Source organism: Schistocerca cancellata, chromosome 7, assembly GCF_023864275.1.
Source record: "Schistocerca cancellata isolate TAMUIC-IGC-003103 chromosome 7, iqSchCanc2.1, whole genome shotgun sequence".
Taxonomy (NCBI): domain Eukaryota; kingdom Metazoa; phylum Arthropoda; class Insecta; order Orthoptera; family Acrididae; genus Schistocerca; species Schistocerca cancellata.
The window spans coordinates 571,908,138-571,934,228 of NC_064632.1; the positions used below are offsets into that span (position 1 = coordinate 571,908,138).

The window sequence follows — 26,091 nt, forward strand, 5'->3', positions numbered from 1 at the left end:
ACCAGTGTCAATGTGTTCTTTTTTCCATTTCCAGGAGTGTATATTGGCCAGACAATTCACACAGTTGCAGAGCATTGTTGAGCACATTAGAGTCTGGCCGCATGCGTCAACATACTACGATTCCATTATAAAAGAGGTGGGCGAGATTGGAATAAACAGCAACAACTTTAACACAGACCAGGTGTGCACACTGAGTGAGGCATGAGGATGGATTTTGGATGTTGAAAGGAAGTGACGACAGATGGTTAATGCTTGGAGGGATGTGGGAGCACAAGTTTCAAACGTGGCACTAGGTCTAGCGCCACCTGACATCACTCGGTCCTGTGGAGGGCCGTAGATGCCATAAGCCGCCCAAGTCACCTTCCACACAAGCATCATTTCTGCCATCTGATTGCTGCCAGTGGTCCTAATCCTGCCTATATAAGTGGAGAATCGAGCCAACCCCAGCAGTCAGTAATTTTACTCCTGACAATAATGGTGGGGTTAGGTATTGAAAGCTTGAGAATTTTATTTGAATTGACATGGCTTGAAAACAGAGAAGATTTTATTAAGAGTAGGGAAAAATGTCACAAAGGCATGACAATCTTTTGAGTGGGAAGATTATGGTAACTGTAAATAATGTCTTAATACAAGTTCCTGGGAAGTTACTGAAGACACAGACCAATTATGCCGAAGTTAAACAGAGTAATGTTGACGTACCAGCTCCAATATCCAGAAGATTCGTGGAGTCTGAGGTAAAAGGAATGAGTGGGGCCTTGTTATTTTAGTTACTACAGGGAATGTGCAAGATGATGATAGTTGTGTTGTGGATGATTTAGCAGAAACAGTACAGGTACATATATTTCCCCAGAAACAGGGTGAACAGAGGAAAAGTATGAGGAGTTTGTAGAGAGGATAATAAAGTTGACATGGCTCAGTCTGTTGAAGAGTATGCACCGGGCATTTAGAATGTAGCACAAGTGTAAATAATGGGTCATAGCTTTGCAGGGCAAGCAGCTGACGTTTGCGACAAGCTCTTTACAGCACAACCTAAGTCTGATGTATGCGACAAGTATGAAGTGAGTGAGGGGTACAACATGAGCCTGAAAGTAAACGTTCCGATTAAACACCATGCCAAGGTTAACCTTCAGTGGCAGAAAGCTGTTGCCAGTGTAGAGCTGTCATGACGATTGCCTGTTGCACATGATAAACCAGTTAAACCAAGTACAAGTACATTAAGGTGTAATTTTTATGAGATAGTGCCACCAGGCAACCGTAAGTTTTTTGGATGAGCAGGAGTACCAGAAAACCAAGCATTTTGAGGGCAATTCAGTCTGCAATGAGCTTTACAGTGGGAGGAGTAAGTGGGGCTAATTGTTGAAGGGTTGTGAATGGTAGTGGTGTATGTGGTTTTCTAGTGAGGATAGTTTTGGAAGTATGTTTGCTGGGACAGCACAGGGAGAACTGTTGTTGCGAGGACAAAGTTCTAAAAGTTGTTCCAAAGGATTAAAAAGCCAAAAACCACCAGATACACAGACGAGATGCCAAGTGTATGATTTTAATGGATGCAGACACATATTGTTACAGTTGTTATGTTAAGGACAATTTATTAAAAAAGAAAGAGTGACATTTTATTTTGTAAGTGCGGTGTGGAGAGTTAGAAGTTGTGTCTAAGCACAACAAGAGGCCTTGCAGGAAACATATTTCATAGTATTTGAGTTACTGAACAGGGCAAGGAACCCTTGAGACACAATGTGAGATTAAGCAGTAGGAGAGATTCCCAGGTAGTGATAGCTGTAGTAAGTGTATGAGGAGTATTGTAGTATAATAACAGAGAAAATAGAATTTGTAGTGCTTAAAGAAGATGGTAAACAGTCATAAAACTTAATGTAGTAAGTTAATAGCATTCGAGATTGCCTGTCCAACAGTGTGTACTTGTTCTGTAGATCAAAAGTAGAAGCAGTCACAGTGGAGAACCAGTGCTGAGCAAGAGCAAAGGGGTTGCATCTTCCCCATGGAGGGGGGCAACGTAATGCCGCTACCCAGTTTTTAGTGAGATTAGTGAGAATTTGTAGGGAAGCCACCATGAAGTACTGAAGTAGAAACTGTGGATCGGTAAGTGCAGAGTAGTGATATGGGCCACAATCATAAATATGCAAAATGATTGTGAGTGAGATGGGCTAGCCGTAATCAGCGGAAAATTGCACTGCACAGTGCTAATACTGGGGGCTGGATAGTAATACAACAAAGGTGTCTCCAAGCCATATGAATTTTGAGCCAGATTAATTCAGAGTCCAACAGCACCACCATGACGCCATTCCATGCTAGATGAGACGACAGGGCACCACTGACTGCACTGAGTCTCCCTGTGGGACTTGGTAGCACAGTGCATCTGACCAGTGTGAAGAACTAAGTCACAGAGAGACAGCCGTTCCTCACAGAAATGCCATTGCAGCATAAGTAGAGAAACACCGCAGATGGCAGGGCTGCTGCTTACTGTTGGGCCACTGGCTGTTGTCTGACCTGGTTTCAGTGAACATCATCTCACTGGGGTGCAAGCAATTGCCACAAGTCAATGCCCACCGAGGTCACCGGAGTGAGGCTCGTGCCTCACATTACTACTGAAGTGATGTGTACTTTAAGTTGAATAAAACATTTCTCTGTCAGCAGTGTGTCTCTGTGCCCACTGGCCCATCACCATCATTACTCACACTACTAAGTGCTGTCTGCACACTACAAAGCTCCCTACAAGCTGACGTGTAAACAGGAACGTGTAGCCTCGCATACTGCCACACATTCCTTCAAGAACACAAGAGTGGACCCAAAAACTCCCAACACTTTACAGAATAAACCAGCCAACCTTCCCGGGTAAAGGGAAAAAAGGTCTGACAACTGAGTAAAGGTGCAAATATGGTTGTGAACTGATGATACATCAATTCTGGTAAACTAATGTAACCTATTATCACCACCGTCTGACTTTCCAGAAAGTAAACATTTGACTGTAACAAGGCACTCAACAGTTTGTACAGGTGGCAAATGAATGATTAAAAGTTCAAGGTATCACCTCTGCAAAGACACAAACAGTCATGTGTTAATATCTGATAAGTTGCAAATCAGACTTCCATGAACCTTTACTTTGGAGTACTTGCAGAAAAACAAATTTTTCAAGGTTAGCTGCAATATGTATTTACACTGTAGTTTAGTCAAATGCTAACTTACAGATACTAGCTGTAATTTTTCATGAAATCAGTAATTACTGTACACAATACTACTAAACACAGCTAGTTTTGCACTTCATTTCCCATGTTTTGGTACTATTTTTGCATTTGTAATAATTCTTTATGACCTCATTTCATAAATTATATTTTTACATACTGTATGACACGTTAAATATTTCGTGGACAGCACTTATATCATGGACTGCTGTTTGCAAAAAATACTTCAAGATCAATTTGAAACTAAGCTTCTCTTGTAGTTGGCATCAATTTGAATAAAACAAATTCACTCAATACGTGAGTGGCTAATGATCCAAAAATGACACCAGAGTTCATTGCTGCAGTAATTACATTAATTCTCCAAATAATAGCTTAACAAATGCGGTAGGCAACTGAAAGGGCAGTCACTACGAAGGTTCACAGTTATCAGATTGCTGTAATCCTACTACCACTATTCTGAAATATGCTGACCATTAGTTATTCAAATAAACATGCATTTCATACTGATTCACACGTATTCGACATGAACTAGCACCATCACAAAACAATGCATCTTTCTGCCTTTAATATCACAGAAATAAGAGAATGTACACGATATTGGGGCCACATTAGCTGTTTCTACTGCAACTGTGACCATATATTCAAATCTCACTGGGAAAGTGTAATTTATTTAATGTCAGATGTTTTTTCTCCTCCTTAATGCAATTAAAATGACCACAATGAAAGAAACAGAAACCTACAAACCCAGAAATTCATACTGCAGTGCTGTGTAAACTAAATGACTAACTATTCATTTTCAGAACAGTAGTAGAATATCCAGTCAGAAAAGCTGACAAGAAGAAGTAGGTAATGTTGGTATACATCTGCAACCAGCATCACATTATGCGACATCCACGGTGGTGAGGGAGGAAGGGCAGTGTCTCCAGAACGAGGTAACAGTCTGCTGCAAAAGAAATTAAGTCCATGGCAGGAAGGTACAAGTATAGCATCAAAGGCAAATGGTCTTTTATCTTTACATTATCTGACTTGGAACACATGGGTTCCATGATTTTTCAATTGGTAACTGGTAAAATAGGTACTTTAACAGATTTACAAATTCTATCATACAAGTTTATAGACAGCACACACTTATCAGCACTGCCATCCAAAATAGTCATAGCAGAAGTATGTTCCCCATGTGCTGCAAAATACTGATTGCAATAGTTTCAGAGGTTGACTGGTATGCTCATTCAATTCCCGATCTAATTCTTCCTGTACACCAATCCCATCATTAAAATGAAGCATGTTTACATTATTTTCACTGCCCCCACCCCTCCTAGTGACTACCATTCTGAGACTAAATGGGCACACTCAGATTTTTGGTTTGGAGGTGTTATGAAAGCTATTAAACTCTTCCACCCTCTTCTGAGGAATCAGACTCCACCAATTCTGATTTTGTGGCTACTCCTGCCTGTCTTGTTGCCATCCATTTGTGATGGAGCAGGCTGGGATATTTTTACTTCCCCTCTCTTTTTGCCATCTGCTCCTTAAAATTCATTTTTTCAATTTTAACTAATTACCATTAACATACATGAGTATAAGCTGCATTATCATAAAAGAAAATGGTTGGCCCTTAGTCTTAAAGAATGTAACACCAGATTTAATTTTGTGCTTGGTTTTATACATGTAATTGATTTTATAATTTATTTTCGACTATTCTTAGTTATTATCTTTTGTTATACGGCGAAATCAGCAATTGTTTCGCAACTTAAATTCTATTGTTGACCTATAAACAAATATAAATTCTGTACTAATTATAAACATTTGGGAGACAAAACAATAGCATTCTTAAAGGATCTATTTGGCTCTATTCAAAAACATGTTAAAAAAAACAGCCCTTCATTAATTTCAAAGTAATTAACAGTTTTGTCAAAAGTACTGTTTACATAACTATGTATGTTAATTTCATCATTTAAACAAACAATTCAGCCTAAATCTTGTGGTAGATGAAACTGTTAAAAGAGAGAAATTTTTTCGATGTATGCAGTTTATTTAATGAGTTAAGTTTTAATTATAATTTCTGTAAATTTAACTTCAAACAATGTGTAGATTCAGTACCTGTTATTGTGAGGATATGTAAGAACCCGATTTTTGGTCCTGAGACAGTCAGTCCACAGCCGAGTTTTACACGAGAAACCTGTGTTGGTTAGAACCACAACAACAATGCTTCAACTTAACTGTGAAATAAGTGTTACACGATTAAGCCATGTGTTAAGGCAATGACAGTGTCTGCTCCATACATACCTTTCTATTCTTCAAGAGCTGTGAACTTCGCAGTTAGGTTTTTACTGCTCGTAGATGTTCATAGTAAACTGTTGTAGCAGTACGTGGATGTTTGCCCACAACCTATTAATGAACCTTATCGAAAGTTAAACAATAGTGCACTGGCCATATAACTGTGTAATATTGTGGGGTTGTGAACAGTGAAAGTAACTGTGCATCTGTTGGCTACATCATTCACAGTAGACAATGGTTGCACTTCCACAATCCATTTTTCAGTCATGTATGTCAAACAAAAAGGACAACAAGCGAAGAATTAAAGCAGGTGAGCACTGTTATGCATTCCATTTATGATAAAGTGCACTGTACCAGTTATCTAGCTGTTGTTGCCATTTCCTTAGCTATGGCACAGTGAGACAACCTAAGCAGATTGTAGTTGCAGAGATCACCTGACAAGTTTGGCACTATTTACAATGAAAGCTGCAGTAATCATTGGAAATGCTGTCAGCTGGTCCATTATTAGTACCATCCCAACTGTTTGTCAAACACGTTGGCTCATTTTGCCCATGACACCCCTTAGTTATTCCCACTTTCGCATCTTCTCGTTTAATGTCCATTAAATTCAACACTCAAATTCCTTCTGGTTAATTTCTGAGACAATGATCAAATTTCATCTTAATTCAATAGGCAACTCTGCCTTGAGTAATCATAAAACGTCTCTGTACGAGTTTGGTTCATTCTAGCACTTTGTTTTATTAATACATTGAGATAAATTTGCTTGTGAGTGAACGCCTCCTGATTAAATACTTCCTTGCAAAATCTTTCCTGAAGACTTCTCAAACAATACTTTGGAAGGAAAGCATGTTCAAAATGAAACTTCCTGACATCTTAAAACTGTGTGCCGGACCGAGACTCTAACTCGGGAGCTTTGCCTTTTGTGGACAAGTGCTCTACCAACTGACCTACCCAAGCAAGACTCACGCCCCGTAAAGTCTGAAAGGTAGGAGACGAGGTACTGGCAGAAGGAAAGCTGTGAGGACGATCTAATCACTTGCAGCAAATATTAGGTCCTACTAGTATAATGTCTCAAGACATAATTTATTTCTTTTTTGTCATCCCCTATGAGATCGAAGATGGTCAGCGAAAGTACATGTGATGTCGGAGACTTAAATTACCTAATCTGTGTCTCTGATATAGAAAGCTTCTAGCACTACCACTACAGAAATAATTTATATTCTTGTAAAGTATTACATTTGAAATATCATTTGCCATGCTATAAGTATAAAAATCTCATTTCAAAACAGGGCAGATTCTGGCATATGTGAATGTTATTGATCTATCAGATTAATAAATCATGGTTGCAAAATATTGACATGAATTATTTAAAGGAGACTGGAAAAATTGTTAGAAGGCAACCCCAAGGAAGGTAAGTTCAGATTCTGGAGAACTATGTGAACACATGTGGCATTACTGGTCCTGTGACTTATTACAACATAGGGTGAAGAAAGCCAAATCTACATTCAAAGCATTTGTAGATTAGAAAAAACCTTCAATAATGTTGACTGGACTAAACTCTGGCAGCTGGCAGAAAAATTGCCAGTATTTAACATGGAAGTGCAATGGGTCACCAACCATCAGGGAGGGGGCTCAAGGGGAGTTTGGGGCAGGGAGGGGGGGGGGGAGGAGGGAAGAGGGAGGGCGGGGGCAGGGTGACCTGGCCCCACAGCAGTCGGGGCTGCATAGTCTAACAATGCCACATAATTTCTTGCAGCATTCTTGTTGGCAGTATTTTACTGAAGGGTGTGTTCCTTGATCAAATTTTTTTTTCTCATCAGCTGGCAGTCTTTGCTTCCTTACACAAACAAGCACAAATAGATTTATAACATGAATAAGGTACAGCAAAATGCACAAATGTTATGTGTAAAATATCAAATGAAGTTGTTACCTTTATTTTTCATGCGAGAGAACAGAAACCCTTATATCACTTTCATCTGACTATCATCTCTTGTTCTGACCACACAGGCTTTGGTATCTTCACTGCTGCTGTCCTAATCCGCTGACAAAGAAATTAAGATATTTTGTATTAATTCTTCTCTTATGTCGTCTTCTACGTTCAACCTACCAATGTCTTTCCACACATGGTTTACGGTGTTCTTCCAGTTTTCTGGCATTATTTGTGTGATAGCTTCATTTATCAGCCTCTCTGTGTCACAGAACAAAGGTTTCATTTCGATCCACAGCATCTGATTTTATTTCAGCCCAGACAAGTATGAAGATGACATAATGGCACTGGTATGGTGAAGATATATACCGTTTTTACTCGAATCTAAGCCACACTTTTTTTCCTGTTTTTGTAATCCAAAAAACCGCCTGCGGCTTAGAATCGAGTGCAAAGTAAGCGGAAGTTCTGAAAAATGTTGGTAGGTGCCGCCACAACTAACTTTTGCCGTCGAATATATGTAGCGCTACACAGGCATGCGTTGCAGGCACAAAGATAAATACTGGCGCCAAAACCTCTGCATCAGTAAACAAATTTTAAAAAAGGTGGAGCTTTTTTTCTCCGTCCCAAGTTTTGACCACTGCATTCTCATACATTATCCAACAAAGTAAATACAAATTCCGTATTGTTCATCTTTGAATGTAGCAGCATTTCAATGTACTACGAAAATCCGATTGGCAAGACTGTTTGGGATGTTTGTCAATACGGCCAACTCTACATTCTGAATTTTTTCCTTCCTGTGAGAAAACGCGGTTGTTAATAGGAACTTTTACGAATTGTGAATCACATGCAGTATTGTTTTCACCATAAGAATAATACGAATATAAACATTTTGCCATGTATTCTTTCGTGTTTGCTGCTATCTCATTTAAATCTTATCTAACTAATAAACTATGAAACTAAGAGTGAGACAACAGCAAACGCTGAAGAATATACACATCATGTCACTTTTATATTCATATTATTCTTATGCCAAATAGTGATACAGTCAGAAATGAAGCACGGCAATTGACTAGATTTTTAAATCTAAGATGACTAATTTCTGTGCAAAATGTGATGTACTAAAGAGGCGTCTGCGAAGATTTTCAAACGGAGAAAAATTTTCGCCAAACTCGTTCAGAACATCATCTATGATACGCAGTCTATTATTTGGTTCTTTTTGATCATTATCAAAGAAAGCAGCAGTGTAAGTAACAACAAATAGCAGTCTCTTGCCATTGTTTCGCTAATGAGACAATTCCTCTCACTCTTTTTATAATTGTAAGCGCGGTAGCGGGCACAAAAGCAAGCCATGCCGCGAGCGGCAACAGGCCGTCAACACTCAATGTCAGAATGCGACAAACAATGCATGACACAGTACGTACAGTAATGCATTTTTAGCTTAGAGTGACGTAAACATCTATAACAAAGAGAATGGCACTTATCAGATCAAAGAAAAATAAGCAATCAATTCAAACCAGACAAAGCATGTGAAAAAGGAAGGGTACCCGTATAAATGCGGATGGAGCGCCTGACACATAGCAATGGCTCCCTGGTAAAGCTTAACTGCTAAGCTTACAACTCGAACCAAACTACTATAGCTGTATCGTCATTCATTCGACCTAAATTGCGTATCATGTTACAATGGACCAACTTTGTTTCGATTTGGAGGTGCGGCTTAAAACTTTTCTCCCCCCTTGAATTTCGTGTCTTAAATTTCAGATACGGCTTAGATTCGGGAAAAATTTTTTTCCTTGATTTCGAGTCTCATTTTTCAGGTGCGGCTTAAATTCGAGTAAATACGGTATCTTCATGGCTGTGGATTCTGCTGACCTATCAATTACCTACTGGGTCTTCTGTGGCTTTTATCATTTCACTAATTCCAGAAGCTGAACTTTTTGCATATTTTGCTCAAACCTATTATATTATCTTTGAATCAGTTGACTATTTTATCTCTCCTTGCAGCAGCTGTTGGTGCCTTATTTAATTGTATGGAATGGTATGGCAAGTTATCCATTACAAAAACGCTGCCAAACCTAACATATGGTAGCAAACAAGTATTGAACCAGTCTTTATAAACTATCTGCATTCATTTTCTCATGGCAATCAACAGTTTTTTCTTTAAACTGAAACATGGCATGCATCACAATAAATGAGCTCCCAGTTGAATTGGCAGCCTCTTTCTCATTTGGACACTCTTCACTGTCACTGTAGATATGTTCAATGCTACTGCCACCCTGTCAATCACTTTACTCATTGTTATCAAAAGCTCACGTTTGTCTTTTCCCTTTCAAAGTAAACCACCATCTGCACATTAATTCACATTACAGATTTCAGCATATCTCCTTTTCTAAAAGCCATCTCCTCTGCACTACAGGAAGTCATTTTTCACACATATGGCAAGAAACTCAACAGAATTAGTTGAATGCACACCTACACATACAAATGTGACCGAAGCACGCAACACCACTGACAAATCAAGGGTTTCCCAACACTGGGGTGTTGTCAAGGTTACATAAACAGTCATGATCTGATTGGCCATTGTGGATGCACGAAGCACGAACGCCAAAGCCGCTTCATCTGTCATCACAGCTTTTCTCTTGCCATATGGACTATAGATGACATGACCTATTTTGTGTACACATTGGTTGCAATTTCAGCATGTGACCTCTTAGATGCTGTCACCTCCAGAGACTGTCTCCTTTTGTGGCCCTTAGTGGCATGTACTGCGCCATGCCATGGAGCTATAATTTTATTGGCAGTCACCAAGTCACTGACATAAGTCAGCACCAACGACTAATTTTATGGGTTTTAACATTAACTTTTTAAGGAAGTATTTTTATGTGGCGACAGCATTATTGCTCTTAAATTGTTTAACAATGAAAAAATCAATTAGTGCCAAAATAATTTAACTGGATAGATAAAGAATCTACTCACCAAGTATGGCAGAATGCACACATAAAAGACGGTTGTAACTGGCAAGCTTTCGGAGCCAGTAGCTCCTTCAGACAGAAGGTTGAAGGGGAAGGAAGAGGGGTGAAGGAAAATGACTGGAGAGGTCTAGGAATAGAGGCAGATTTCGGGTGAGTCACCCAGAACCGTGGGCCAAGGCAGACTTACTGCATGGGATGAGAAGGAAAGACTGATTGTTGGGGACTGAATCGGATGAGATTTGAAAACCTGAGAGCTTAAAGGTGGAAGACAGGGTAATATTCAGACAGAGATTAATGCTTAAACATCATGCACGAGTTAATAAGAGTAAAAAGGTACGTGCATTTTATGTAACAGATGTGGGAGGGGTAAGACAGTGAAAGACATAGAAAACTGAAACGAAGTGAAGCAAAGAGTAGTTACTGTGAAAAATGCTGAGACTGAAAAAATTAATGTAAATTAAGGCAAGGTGGATGGCGAGATCACGGATATGTTTTAGTGCTAGTTCCCACCTGTGGAGTTCTGAGAAACTGGTGTCTGAGGGAAGAATCCAGATGGCATGGGAAACCTGCTTTTTAACTAGGCTGTTGGGGTAATCACGTGCAGTTAAGGCTGTGGTGCCAATGGTGGTGTATTGCTGTAAAGGGTCTGCATCTGAACAAATGCATTTACCTCGGATGCCATGGCTGTATTTCAAACCTTCCCTCTCATACAGTCTTGGCATTCAAAGCAAACCTTTTTTTCTTCAGATGCAGACTCTTTACGGCAGTACACCACCATTCTCACCTCAACCTTCAGTGGACCAGTCTAGTTCAAAAGCAGGTTTCCCGGGCCATCACATCCCATCCCGGTACTGCTGATTCCTCCAAAAAAACAGCTTCGGAGCACACCACTGGTGACTCAGTATTATCCTGGCCTGGAAAGTGTTAATCAGCTACTTCGACAGGGCCATGACTCCCTAAAATCTTGCCCTGAAATGAGATCCATTCTGTCTGAAAGTTTGCGCACCACACCTGGAATAGTTTTCCATCACTCTCCCAATTTCCACAATATTCTTCTCAGACCCCTATGCTGCTCCTGCACCCATCTCCCTATCCTATTGTTCCTACCCCTGTGACCATCCCCACTACAAGACTCCCTCTCTCTACCATTCTACCACCACCTGTAGCAGCCCTGTAACTGGCAAAACATGTACTATCAAAGGGAGAGCCACTTGTGAAACGAAATATGTCATATACCAGCTGTTATGTAAGCACTGTTCGGCCTTCTACATCGGCATGACTACCACCAAAGTATCAATTAGGATGAATGGGCATAGGCAGAGCATGTATGCTGCCAACATGCAATATCCCATTACAGAGCATGCTCTACAACATGATGATTGTGACCTCGGTGCCTGTTTCACCACATGCACATCTGGATTCTTCCCCCAGACAACAGTTTCTCAGAACTCTGCAGGGTGAAACTAGCACTACATGTCCTTGGTTCTCGCCACCCACCTGGCCTTAATTTACATTAATTTCTTCCGTCTGAGCACTTCTTCATGGTAAATACTCTTCACTTTACTCCGTTTTAGTTTTCTCTGTCTTTCACAGTCTTACCTGTCTATTTTTCAGCTCCCCCTCCCACCTCTGTTAAGTACAAGGAACTTACCTTTTACCTCTTAACTCATGCATGATGTTTAAGCATTAATCTCTGTCTGCATTTATGCTATCTTCTGCCTTTAAGCTCTCAGGTTTTCAAATCTCATCCGATGCAGTCCCCAACAATTAGTCTTTTCTTTTCATCCTGTGTGGTAAGTCTCCCCTGATCCACAGTTCTGGGCGACTTTCCTGAAATCTACGCCTTTTCCTAGACCTCTCCAGTCCTTTTCCTTCACTCTTCTTCTTTCCCCTTCAACCCTTCTGTCTGAAGGAGCCACTGGCTTCAAAAGGTTTCCAATTACAACCTTCTTACGTGTGTGTTCTGTTGCCGCTTGGTGAGTAGATTTTTTTATCTTAAATTCGTTTGTCACTTGCTGAATGTGCATACAGTCTTCTTATAAATCTATTTGGAATAAAAACTGTTTAGTCCTCAGTTTTTCTGATGAAAATAGCCACAGTTGGCTTCGAAACCTGGTAAAAGTAAATTTTTTTTGAAATCAGTTGGCTGTTTTATACTTAACATATTTTTGTATGGTTGCTATCACACAACCATGTTTAAAATAGTTGTTGGATTGTTGTGGGACCTGTGTTCTCCTTCGGCCCACAATACAGACTGTCAGGTACCATAAGACGAGCTACCTGCTGCAGAGGTGTCCAATGAGGATATCAGTGATCCAGTCCAGTAGGAGAAGTCAGAGGTTATTTCTCACGATCTGTACTGTTACTCCAATTGGCCTAACAGCGAACAAAAAGCCTACAAAGTTGATCTTTAAAGAGGACAAAGTAAAGTACGAACATTTCCCTGCACCATAATTTATTTCGGAATCGGGGATACATGTTTGTTCGCACAATTATAAGACGTGCAGTGAGCACCACTGAGGACCGTGTTGGCCGTATTTGTCTCAGCTGGATGGCAGGTAAGAATACAGCTGATGCCTAACCAAGCAAAGTAGCGGGGGTGAAATGGCCCACATCACATGAACACCATTCATTGCCAACGTAATTGTGTTCTAGAACACCGAAACAAGTCCAGAATCTGCAATGGTGATTTTTTTTCATATTTTTAATAATTATTATTTATTGTAACATGATACGTATGAAAATCCTATACAGATTCAAATGTTTTAGAAAAATACACCATATCATGTTTACAAAATAAGTGAAAGACAAAGCATTTCTCAAGAGGCTGAACCCAGTAAATGTTCATAACTAACTTCTACTGAGGTTGCCGTCATTTGGAATTTTGATGACACTGTAACAACTTCAAAATTTAGAATTGTCCTGTAACAGAGCTTTTATGTAAAAACACAGGCAGAAAGTAATTTGATGGCAACACAGAATGCAAATTCATGAATGGTATTTTTGTTTCATTTGAATGTAATTCTACATTTTCGGATTAGGTAACTCCGCAAAGTGGGAGTGGTTATCTGATGCAGCAGCCACTGCAGGGGGAAGGGGGGTGGGGTGGGGTGGGAAGAAGACAAAAACAACACTGAATGGTTTAACTAGCCGAAGCTATGATGTGCTTGAGGGATTTTGACTTGAATTCAGTTTTTATGTGTGACTCCCACATGTTTACCATGACTGGCTGGCACATGGCTAATGGCTCCAGAGTGGCAGCCTGACAAAACTTTGTTTTCTAAAACTGTCAGTACAAAAAAGGGCATGGCAAAGGGTATTCAGATATTTGACAGACCACTGTCTGCATAGCTTGCGAGTAACTGCTGGCTTCAAACTTGTGATGGCAAGATTCCTGCTTCTACTCAGAGGTTAGTTAACACAGCTTATGAGGAATGTTTCAACTGTTGTAGTGATTCGAGAATTTCTGCATAAATCCTAGAACCACTCAGCCTTCTCCAATCTCGAACACATGATATTCTAGATACGTGTGTGGGATAGTAAAATCCTACCTACTGTGCATCACATGTTTGTGTGTGCAGGTTTAAAATCAGTCACGGGAAGAAAGTAGATGCAGCAGTCGAATGGCACAGAGAAGTACCTTTCGGACAATCCATAGATGTGTTAGTGAGTGTGTAAGGGAGAACCACAGAATCTATAAGCAGCTCTGTGCTTATTGTGTCACTGACTATTGTTATGTGAAACAAAAACAGTTGAAAAAGTATCTTGTAGACTCTTGACTCAGCCTTGTGAGAGGCAACACGTTTTTTCAGTCTCTCTTTCTGAAAGTCATGGTGTCTACGCAGACTTGCTTTCAAATGTAAATTAATTTGTTTCTAACATACGACTGTACCAGAGACTTATTGAAGTTACATATTATGTAGAAAGTGAGAATTTTTATTGTGCTTGAAAGTCAAATACATCGTTGATTGACGAAATGTAAAGCTTGTATGGCTACTTATTTCATTAGTAGAAAGAGGCTTGAAAGTTCCTATACCTAGCGTTATTTGATGGAGAAGTAGTCAGGAGTTTCCAGCAGCTGGCTACCCAGTAGAAAAGAGTGGCTGCAAAACCCCAAGTAAGTCATCTCGTAAAGAAGTGGAATGTGGTTTGGGGAAATAAATCAGTATAACCCAGACACACACTCACACTTTAAGTTGGCAATACGTTATACTGTCAACCTTATACCACAATGCTGTACAGAACTGATACACAAAATAGCAATGGTGCAGTGATTAGCAGACAGTCTACATACAGGTACAGCAAGATCTTGGGGCCTGCGGGTCGTGTTATAAAGTTTTTTGCAATTATGGAAATGGGAACACTCAGTGCCAATCGCTATAAGATCCCATTTTCTGTTATGTGTAAGCCGCTAAGGGTCACACACCCTGATCACAATTAGAATGCATACATAATTTCCGAAGTCAGGCAAATAAGCAATCAACTTTTATAGGTTGTCTCGTGGGAAAAACTGAATCTGTCATGATGCTAGACTAAATATTACTTTGTACTACACTGTTTAGTGTACAATTTGCTACGAGCCTTTACTTACTGCTGAGTTTATTTACAACTGAGAACATGGATTTATCAGTAACTTAAGGTATTTCACAAAATGTCAACCACAGTTACTGAAATACAATGAAGAATGTGAATGTAGGCTCACCAGACAAATCATTAGTCACCCCAATGTGAAGGCACAGATGAAACTTAAGTCTTTACAGAGAGCATTTAGATCAAGTCCTGCTCAACTGCACGTAGACTGCCTCTGTGTGACCGTAAGGCAGTAACAGAGTGACAAAAAGGTGCAATTGTGTTTGGCCGTGACCATAACCATATGGAGTGCCAAGTTCTAGGATTTCTTGGTGTTTTGTGGCAGACTGTAAAAACATACCTACAAGAAGTGATTTAACGTATGTTGCCATGAGACAACATGTCACAATTATGGTCGGAAAAAGATCCAGAGTGACTGGAAATGTGTTTCAGGGCTTTTGAGTCAAAATCGCTTCCCTACCCAACAGGAATTGCTGTAGGCAGTGAATGAAGGTCCATACCCACCTGTTAGTGAGAGAACCATGGTGGCTACTAAAACTTGGAGAAAAAGAGTTGGCTGAGAATTTCAGGTATGAGTACGAAGATGGTGTCAAGAAGCTCTTGATAAATTACTGGTGAGTGGGGGAGGGGCAGCACACCACAATAATGACTTTTCTTTCCTCACAGTTGAGCTATATACCACTGTAAGCAGTAGTTTAACCACAGCATTTGAACATCAATATTATGAGAAGGAAAGTTGATACTCACCATATAACAGAGATGCTGAGTCGTTGATAGGCACAACGAAAAGACACTCACAAAGCTTTCGGCCATTATGGCCTTCATCAACACCCCCCCCCCCCCCCCCCCCACACACACACACACACACACACACACACACACACACACACACACACACACACACACACACACACACACACACACAAAACCCCAACTCACATACAACTGTAGGCAACAGAAACCACACTGCCAGCAGCAGCATCAGTGCATGATGGGAGTGGCGACTGGGTGGGTGTAAGGAGGAGGCTGGGCCAGGGAGGGGGAGGGATCGTATGGAGGGGGAGGGATCGTATGGAGGGGGTTGCAAACAGTGAAGTGCTGCAGGTCAGGTGAAGGGCAGGGGAGAGGTGGGGAGGAGTGGGAGGAAGTAGCAGGAAAGGAGTGGGTGTGGTGGTGGAATGACGGTTGTGTAGTATTGGAATGGCAACAGGGAAAGAGCTGGATGGATGAGGAAAGTGACTATTGAAGGCTGAGGCCAAGAGGGTTACGGGAACATAGGATGCATTGCAGGGATAGTTTCCACCTGTGCAGTTCAGTAAAGCTGGTGTTGGTGGGAAGGATCTATATAGCACAGGCTGTGAAGCAGTCATTGAAAGGAACGACATCATGTATGGCAGCGTGCTCAGCAACAGCGTGTTCCACTTGTTTCTTGGCCAGTTTGTCAGTGGCCATTCACGTGGACAGACAGTTGTTTGTTGTCATGCCCACATAGAATACAGCACAGTGATTGAAGCTTAGCTTATGGGATAGGTGATGTTAGTGACCGGACTGGAGTAGGTGGTCGTAGGATGAGGTATGGGACAGGTCTTGCATCTAGGTCTATTACAGGGGTATGAGCCATGAGGTAAGGGATGGGGAGGAGGGGTTGAGGGGTTGTGTAAGGATGGACAAGTATATTGTGCAGGTTTGGTGGATGGTGGAATACCATTGAGGGAGGGGTGGGAAGGATATGGACAGGATATTACTTATTTGAGGGCACGACGAGAGGTAATCGAAACCCTGGCGGAGAATGTAATTCAGTTGTTCCAGTCCTGGGTGGTACTGAGTTATGAGGGGGATGCTCCTCTGTGGCCGGACGATAGGACTTTGGGAGGTGGTGGGAGAGTAGAAAGGTAAGGCACAGGATATTTGTTTTTGTACAAGGTTGGGAGGATAACTATGGTCAGTGAAGGCTTCAGTAAGACCCTCCGTGTATTTCGAGAGGGACTGCTCATCACAGCAGATGCGACGACCAGGAGTGGCAAGGCTGTACAGAAGAGACTTCTTGATATGGGACGGGTGGCAGCTGTCAATGTGGAGGTATTGCTGGCAGTTAGTAGGTTTGATATGGATGGAGGTACAGATGTAGCCATCTTTGAGGTGGAGGTCAACATCTAGGAAGGTGGCTTGTTGGGCTGAGCAGGGCCAGGCGTAGCAAATGGGGGAGAAGTTGTTGAGTTTCTGGAGGGATGTGGATAGGGTGTCCTCGCCTTTGATTCGGATATCATCAATGAATCTGAACCAGGTGAGGGGCTTAGGATTCTGGGTTTTTAGAAACGATTCCTTTAGACGGCCCATGAATAGCTTGGCATAGGATGGTTCCATGCGGGTGCCCATAGCCATACCCCTGATTTGTTTGTAGGTGATGTCTTCAAAGGAGAAGTAATTGTGAGTGAAGATATAGTTGGTCATGAGTGGGAAGGAGGTGGTTGGTTTGGAATCTGTCGGGCATTGGGAAACATAGTGTTCAATTGCGATAAGGTTATGGGCACTGGGAATATTAATGTACAGGGAGGTGGCATCAACAGTGACGAGCAGGGCACCGTGTGGTAAAGGGACAGAAACTGTGGGGAGCGGGTGGAGGAAATGGAAACCTCCAAGCTGTCTGTCCGCATGAATGGCCACCAACAAACAGGGGCCAAGAAATAACTGGACCACCCTGTTGCTGAACATGCTGCCACATATGATATCTTTCATTTGAATGATTGCTTCACAGCCTGTGCCATATGGATCCTTCCCACCAACACCAGTTTTTCTGAATTGCACGGGTGGCAACTTTCCCTGCAATACATCCTACATTCCCGTAACCCTCCTGGCCTCAACCTTCATCAGTCTGTCCTCACCCATCCAGCCCCTCCCCTGTTCCCATTCCCATCATGCACTGGTGCTGCTGCTCGCAGTGTGCTTTCAGTTGCCTGAGACTAAAGTCATATGTGAGGTGTGTGTGTGTGTGTGTGTGTGTGTGTGTGTGTGTGTGTGTGTGTGTGTTGAAGGCCTTAATGGCCGAAAGCTTTAATTATGAGGGTCTTTTTGTTGTGCCTATCTGTGACTCAGCATCTATGCTATATGATGAGTAGCAACTTCCCTTCCCATAATACTATTACATTCAATCCTGGATTTTCCACCGTTTGATTTTGAGCATCAATAATTTATACGGAATAATATTCATATAATTAACACACTTTGAGATATTAATTGTTTTTAATAAATTTGTGGTATATAAAACACAAAAAATTGAATTTCAATGCTAGGTTAAAAACACTGATTTCTCCGACAATTTATGAAATTCCAAGAATTCCCAAAGATTTACCCAGTCTTTCCAGGTAAAATGTAACTCCCTGAGAATTCCAGGTTTACTGAATTGCCACCCTGGAGAATGTAATGACAGGAGCTGTGTGCAATGAACATTTGGAGTCCATCACTTTGCAAGAGGCCATTGCTTACACAGGCACATAAAGATGGCAACAGCGAAGTTTATAGGGCTGGAAGAATATAGACTGGTTTTCTGAACACTTCCCCACCCTATTACATTTTGACTGGCCTGCAAAAATCACCTGACCTGAAGCCCACAGAAAAATCTGTGGGACACATTGGAACATCAGGCGAAACATCAGCAGCCCCACAATTTGGTGGAACTGCAGGATCAAATCCTTAATGAGGGCCTTAACCTGGATGCAATGAACCTGCATAACCTTGTAGACTCATTTCCTATCAAAATTCAGGAGGTTATCAAGTCCAGGGGGGGAATTACACAGTATTAAATGGTGTTCGCAATGATTTCTCTAGGGGTGAATAAATTTTTGTCCGATGGATTTTTATTTAAAATATTTAAAACTATATGTATCTAATTGAAATTTAAAGTGTGTGTTTACACAATAGTTACCTACATTTTCTGGGCGTTTCTTTTCACTCTCAACATTTTCTGCTGGTTTTGCTCTCTGTCTTCTGACGACTTTTTGTGTTTCCTCCTCATTAAGTGTTCCATATAAAAATGGGAATGTTGGAACAGTCATACTGAAACATTTTTCACTGTATGAAAACAAAGAATCCACATTTCCAGGTTCCAGAAATGGTAACTGAAAAACAAAACACATGCATTTAATTCTTAACTTTCCCACCATAGTATTCTGCTACCAATGTTATATTACATGACTTAATTTCAACAGTGTATTTTGTTGTACCAAATAATAAAACTAGGATAGATCAAAGGCAGACATGAACTATAAGTGGTCATGGGAATTTAGAATGTACTTTATGGGAAAAATCAAACCAGATAAGGTCCAGAATGGAATAACAACCATATGAAAATGATAAATTGCTACTCACCACATAGAGGAAACACTGAGTTGTAGACGGGTGCAACAAAAAAGAATGCTAGAAATATTTCAGCTTTCTGACAAAATCCTCTTTCTGAAGTAGAAAACATACTCATTCACACATAAATATGAACTCGCAAATCGTCACTGACGACAAAGAAAAAGACCCAACATCACACAGTTGCTCAAAATCTTCTGTTCATGCTGTAAATAATCTTGCCTTTGTGGTCCTTAGGAGTGACATGCTGTATTACGTTCTTAATTTAGTCACTTAATACTGGTTGTAAAAGCTTTGTAAGCAGGCTTTTACAGGATAATTGGCATCTGTCTTCAAATGTCTGCCAGTTCATTTCGAGCATTTCTATGATACTCCACCTATAAATTAAACAAATTAGATCATCCATGCCGCCTTTCTTTGATGCTGTCAATGACCTACCGAATGACTGTTTCCAGCTCAGAAATGGTTTTGGAGTTATTGCTGTACACCTTGTCTTCAATATAGCCTCACATAAAGGAGTTGCATGTGTTCAGACCCAGAGAATATTGCGGGCACTTGAGACCCATGCCAATGGCCTCTTGGTGCCCCAGAGCCAGAATGTGGTCCCTGAAGTATTCCTCCAGAACATCAAACACACTCCTGCTTCAATGGGGCCGAACTCCGTCTTACATGAATCACATCTTGTCGATATGAGGATCACTTTAGATAATGTGGATGAAATCATCTTCCAAAACCTTCAGGTACCTTTTGGAAGTCACCGTTCCATCAAGGAATATCACACTGATTATTCTGTGACTGGCCATTGCACACAACAGTCATCCATTGAGGGTGAAGAGACTTCTAGACCACGAAATGCAGATTCTCAGTCCCACAAATGTGCCAATTTTGCTTATTGACGAACCCACCCAAACGAAAGTCGGCTTCATCAATGAACCAAACCATACTAACACAACCCGTTCAGAGATTATGATGATTTTATTTCGTACAGTTCAATAATTGTCACCTTGAACGTATGATAAACTAACTATGTGACTCACATTTAACAGTATGTCACAGGTTACAAATTGTGGGACAACTTCATATGATCTTCCAATGCATTAGAAATGAGCCACAGAAAAATTCACAAAACACTGCTTCAATAATTATGGCAGAATCTTAAGAGTTTGCTGAGTGTGTCAAGAATGTGGCAGGCTACATATTCAAATGTGGTTATCTAAATTATAAGGCCCATGTATAAAATGTTAAAACCTGGCATGAAATTTCTTCTCGTCTAATGGCTTCCTACACAAATAAGGAACAACTACATTTTGTGCCACACTTATAAGCAAAAAACCAGTTTAAATTTGATATCTAATCAATGAAATAAGTCCAGTGTTAATTTGCAAACTGCACTGCTGAATTAAGCAGGCAAAAATTCAACTTGTGGATGCACACAAGAGTCTTGCGGATGGGGTGTGGATAGCATTTTTCTTATCTGCACGGACATCTCACAATGCTGTCTGGCATGGAGGAGATCATTCTGTTTAAGATATTTCATTATATTTGAGATCATAATATGCTCCAAGATTTATAGAGAAATGTAAATGATACTGCACAGTAATTTTGTGGATTACTTCTGCTACCTTTCTTGTGGTTGCATGTGAACACTATTTTATTGCAGTGAGCACAGCATTTTGTTCACGGAATTCTACTTTTATTTACACATCAAGTCCCATAGGACCAAATTGAGGAGAAAGTCTCAAAGGTCAAGAAATGTGTCATACATGAAATTAAAACATAAAAGTAATAACAGATAAAAATAAATGTTTATGAAGCTGAAAAGAGTCAGTCCATAAGTTTAAGTAAACGCAATCAAGATTACAACAAGAGTCAGCTTAATTTTTGGAAACTTCTCGACAGAATAGAAAGAGTGACCCATAAAGAAACTCTTTAAATGGTTCAAATGGCTCTGAGCACTATGGGACTTAAATTCTGAGATCATCAGTCCCCTAGAACTTAGAACTACTTAAACCTAACTAACCTAAGGACATCACAGACATCTATGCCTGAGGCTGGATTCGAACCTGCGACCGTAGCGGTCGCGCGGTTCCTGACTAGAGCCTAGAACCACTCGGCCACCCCGGCCGGTGGAAACTCTTCAGTTTCGATTTGAAAACGTGTGGATTACTGCTTAGATTTTTAAATTTGAGTGGTAGCTTATTGAAAATTGATGCAGCAGTATATTGCACACCTTTCTGCACAAGAGTTAAGGAAGTCCGATCCAAATGCAGGTTTGATTTCTGCCGAGTATTAACCGATTGAGAGCTGCTTATTCTTCGGAATAAGCTAATATTGTTAACAAGAAATGACAGTGAGGAATATAATATAGAGGGAAACATTCCACATAGGAAAAATATATCTAAAAACAAAGATGATGAGACTTACCAAACAAAAGCGCTGGCAGGTCGATAGACACACAAACAAACACAAACATACACACAAAATTCTAGCTTTCGCAACCAACGGCTGCTTCGTCAGGAAAGAGGGAAGGAGAGGGAAAGACGAAAAGATGTGGGTTTTAAAGGAGAGGGTAAGGAGTCATTCCAATCCCGGGAGCGGAAAGACTTACCTTAGGGGGAAAAAAAGGACAGGTATACACTCGCACACGCGCGCACACACACACACACACACACACACACACACACACACACACACACACACACACATCCATCCGCATATACACAGATACAAGCAGACATTTTCTCTGTGTATATGTGGATGGATATGTGTGTGTGTGTGTGTGTGTGTGTGTGTGTGTGTGTGTGCGCGCACGCGCGAGAGAGAGTGTATACCTGTCCTTTTTCCCCCCCTAAGGTAAGTCTTTCCGCTCCCGGGATTGGAATGACTCCTTACCCTCTCCCTTAAAACCCAAATCCTTTCGTCTTTCCCTCTCCTTCCCTCTTTCCTGATGAGGCAACCGTTGGTTGCGAAAGCTTGAATTTTGTGTGTATGTTTGTGTTTGTTTGTGCGTCTATCGACCTGCCAGCGCTTTTGTTTGGTAAGTCTCATCATCTTTCTTTTTAGATATATTTTTCCCACGCGGAATGTTTCCCTCTATTATATTCATATTATATATACCTAAAAACAAAGATGATGTGACTTACCAAATGAAAGTGCTGGCAGGTCGACAGACACACAAACGAACACAAACATACACACAAAATTCAAGCTTTCGCAACCAACTGTTGCCTCATCAGGAAAGAGGGAAGGAGAGGGGAAGACGAAAGGATGTGGGTTTTTAAGGGAGAGGGTAAGGAGTCATTCCAGTCCCGGGAGCGGAAAGACTTACCTTAGGGGGAAAAAAGGACGGGTATACACTCGCGCGCACACACACACACACACACACACACACACACACACACACACACACACATATACAGACACAAGCAGACATATTTCAAGACAAAGAGTTTCAACTCTTTGTCTTTAAATATGTCTGCTTGTGTGTGGATGGATGTGTGTGTGTGTGTGTGTGTGTGTGTGTGTGTGTGTGTGTGTGTGTGCGCGCGCGTGGAATGTTTCCCTCTATTATATATATATATATATATATATATATATATATATATATATATTTTATTTTTATTTATTTATTTATTTTTTTTTTTTTTGAGAGGCCAATGTCAAAATACCCAGACCCAGACTCGTGAACAGGGGTTGACAAGAGGTTTGTGGACTTAAACCACTTATTGCCTGAACTGCCCGTTTCTGAGCCAAAAATATCCTTTTAGAATGGGAACAGTTACCCCAAAATATAATACCATATGACACAAGTGAATGAAAGTAAGCAAAGTACACTAATTTTCGTGTTGAAAGATCACTCACTTCAGATGCCGTTCCAATAGAAAAAATGGCAGCATTAAGTCTTTGAACAAGATCCTGAACATGGGCTTTCCATGGCAGCTTACTGTCCATATGAACACCTAGAAATTTGAACTGTTCAGTTTTACTAATCATATGCCTGTTCTGTGAAATTAAAACATCAGGTTTTGTTGAATTGTGTTTAGAAACTGTAAAAACTGAGTCTTACTGTGATTTAGCGTTAGTTTATTTTTTGCAAGCCATAAACTTAGGTCATGTACTGCACTATTTGAAACCGAGCCAATGTTGCACACAAGATCCTTTACAACCAAGCTAGTGTCATCAGCAAACAGAAATATTTTAGAGCTACCCATAATACTAGAGAGCATTTAAGGAACAGGAGTGGCCCCAATACTGATCCCTGGAGCATCCCCCACTTGACCACACCCCACTCAGACCCCACATCACAGCCATTATCAACAATGTGAATAATGACCTTTTGCTGTCTGTTGCTAAAGTAAGAGGTGAACCAATTGTGAGCTACTCCCCGTATTCCGTAATGGTCCAACTTCTGGAGCAATATTTTATGATCATCACAATCAAATGCCTTAGTTAAATTAAAAAATATGCCAAGCATTAGAAACCTTTTGTTTAACCCATCCAGTATCTCAAAGAGAAAAGAAAATATAGCATTTTCAGTTGTTAAAATGACTTCTAAAGCCGGACTGTACATTTGATAGTAAATTGTGTAATATAAAATGATGAATTATCCTTACATACACAGCCTTTTATTGAAAAGGGTGTGTTTTGCAAACACTGATGGCATAGAAATAGGCCTAAAATTATTTACATTATCCATTTTTATAAAGCAGCTTTACTACAGAGTACTTTAATTGTTCAGGAAACCCACCATTCCTATAACGGAAATATTACAAATATGGCTAGACACAGGGCTAACATGTGCAGCACAGTACTTTAATATTATGCTAGACACTCCATCATAACCATGAGAGTCCTTAGTCTTCAGTGATTTAATTACTGACTCAATCTCCCTCTTGCCTGTATCACAGAGGAGCATTTCAGACATCAAATTCGGAAAGGTGTTTGCCAAGAAAATTATGATACCCTGTACAAATCAAATTTTTATTTAATTCACCAGCAATGCTCAGAAAAAGATTGTTAAATACTGTACATATATCTGATTTAGCAGTAACAGAAATATTTTTACATCTCGACCTTGTGCTGTTGATCAGACACTTCCTTCACAACTAATCATATGGTTTTGATTTTATCCTGTGAATTAGCTTTTCTATTTGCATACCACATACTCTTTGCCTTCCTAATAACATTTTTAAGCACCTTACAATACTGTTTGTAATGGGCTACTGTAGCTTGATTTTGACTACTGTTAACATTTTGATATAATTCCTGCTTTGTTTTACAAGGTATCCTTATCCCACTCGTCAGCCACCTGGGCTACCTATTACTGCTAGTACCCAATTTAGAACGTTCTAATGGAAAGCAACTCTCAAAGAGCATGAGAAATGTGTTAATGAAAGCATTATATTTATCATCTATGTTATCGGCACCATAAACATCCTGCCACTCTTGTTCCTTGACAAGGTTTAAAAAAACTCTATTGCTGTTAGATTAATTTTCCTACATAGTTTGTAATTAAGTATGACATTTGTTTGAGTACTAAAGCCTTATAGTATTAAAATTTGTGCATCATGGTCTGAAAGGCCATTCGCCCTTTCACTGACAGAATGTCCATCTAGTAATGAAGAATGAATAAAAATATTGTCTATGACTGTGCTACTGTTCCCTGCACCCTGGTTGGAAAAAAACACAGTCTACATCAGATCATATGAATTTATGAGGTCTACAAACATCTCTTTCCTTGCACCATCATATACAAAATTAATATTGAAGTCACCACATATAACTAATTTCTGGTACTTCCTACAAAGTGAATCAAGAATCCTCTCAAGCTTGAACAGAAATGCTCTGAAGGTGGAGTTGGGGACCTATAATCAACAACAATTAGAAGTTGTTTCACTAAATTCAACTGCCCCTGCAATACATTCAAATATTCGTTCAGTGCAGTGTCGTGATACATGTATGGACTAATAGAATACTGTTCCCCCCCCCCCCCCCCCATATATAGCCACTCCCCCACCCTGCAAGGAAATCCTTGAAAAACAGCCAGCTAATCTGTATCCTGGTAAAGGAAACCTCTGGATTGTCAACTTATTTAAGTGGTGCTCTGATATAGCAATAATGTCAGAGTCAACATCTATAAGCAATTCCCTAACTTTATCTCCAATAGCTCTTATATTTTGATGGAATACGCTAATTCCTTCTCTACTTGGAAACATTACATCCTCATAAGGTGAGCCCTTAGTTAGAGGGACTTCCTTTAAGCAGGTATACCTATCAGCTGACTTCAATCTAAAATAGGTGCAGCTCTAACACCAACTACTACAGGAATTTTTCCACGAGTGCCGGCACCGCCACCGCCGCCGCCGCCGCCGCCGCCGCCACCACCACCACCCCCCACTACACTGTCACCTATAAGCTTAGCCAACCTCCCCTTCCCATACCTATTGAGGTGCAGGCCACGCCTAGTGAAACCTGATCTACTGATAGAGCCAACTGGCACCACTGAGATGTGACCCATGCCCTCTGGCATCAGCGCCCTCCCCAGACCCATGTTAACGCGTCTAACAGCCGCATTAAGATGAGGCCGATCATGGCGCTGAAACAGTTGCATGAAATGCACATTAGTGCCACCAGTTTGAGTAGCTGTGTTTACCAGGTCACCACCTACATCATATTCCCTGTCCTTATCAAGACTGTTCCCTGCTCCACCCACTGATCCTCCTTCGTAAAATTACTACCTAACTCCCCTATGCTGTCAGTCACTTGAGACAACCCTGCACCAGGC

The 26,091-nt window shown here is 40.6% G+C and overlaps 1 protein-coding gene across 1 annotated transcript in view; it reads right to left on the bottom strand.

The window, feature by feature from the left end:
- Window positions 1-26,091, bottom strand: part of LOC126092511 (EP300-interacting inhibitor of differentiation 3) — a 108,893-nt gene that overhangs the window by 23,856 nt on the left and 58,946 nt on the right. The window contains exon 4 of the mRNA XM_049908138.1: window positions 18,881-19,069. Coding sequence (XP_049764095.1) covers window positions 18,881-19,069 — 189 coding nt within the window. The remainder of the gene's footprint in view (window positions 1-18,880; window positions 19,070-26,091) is intronic.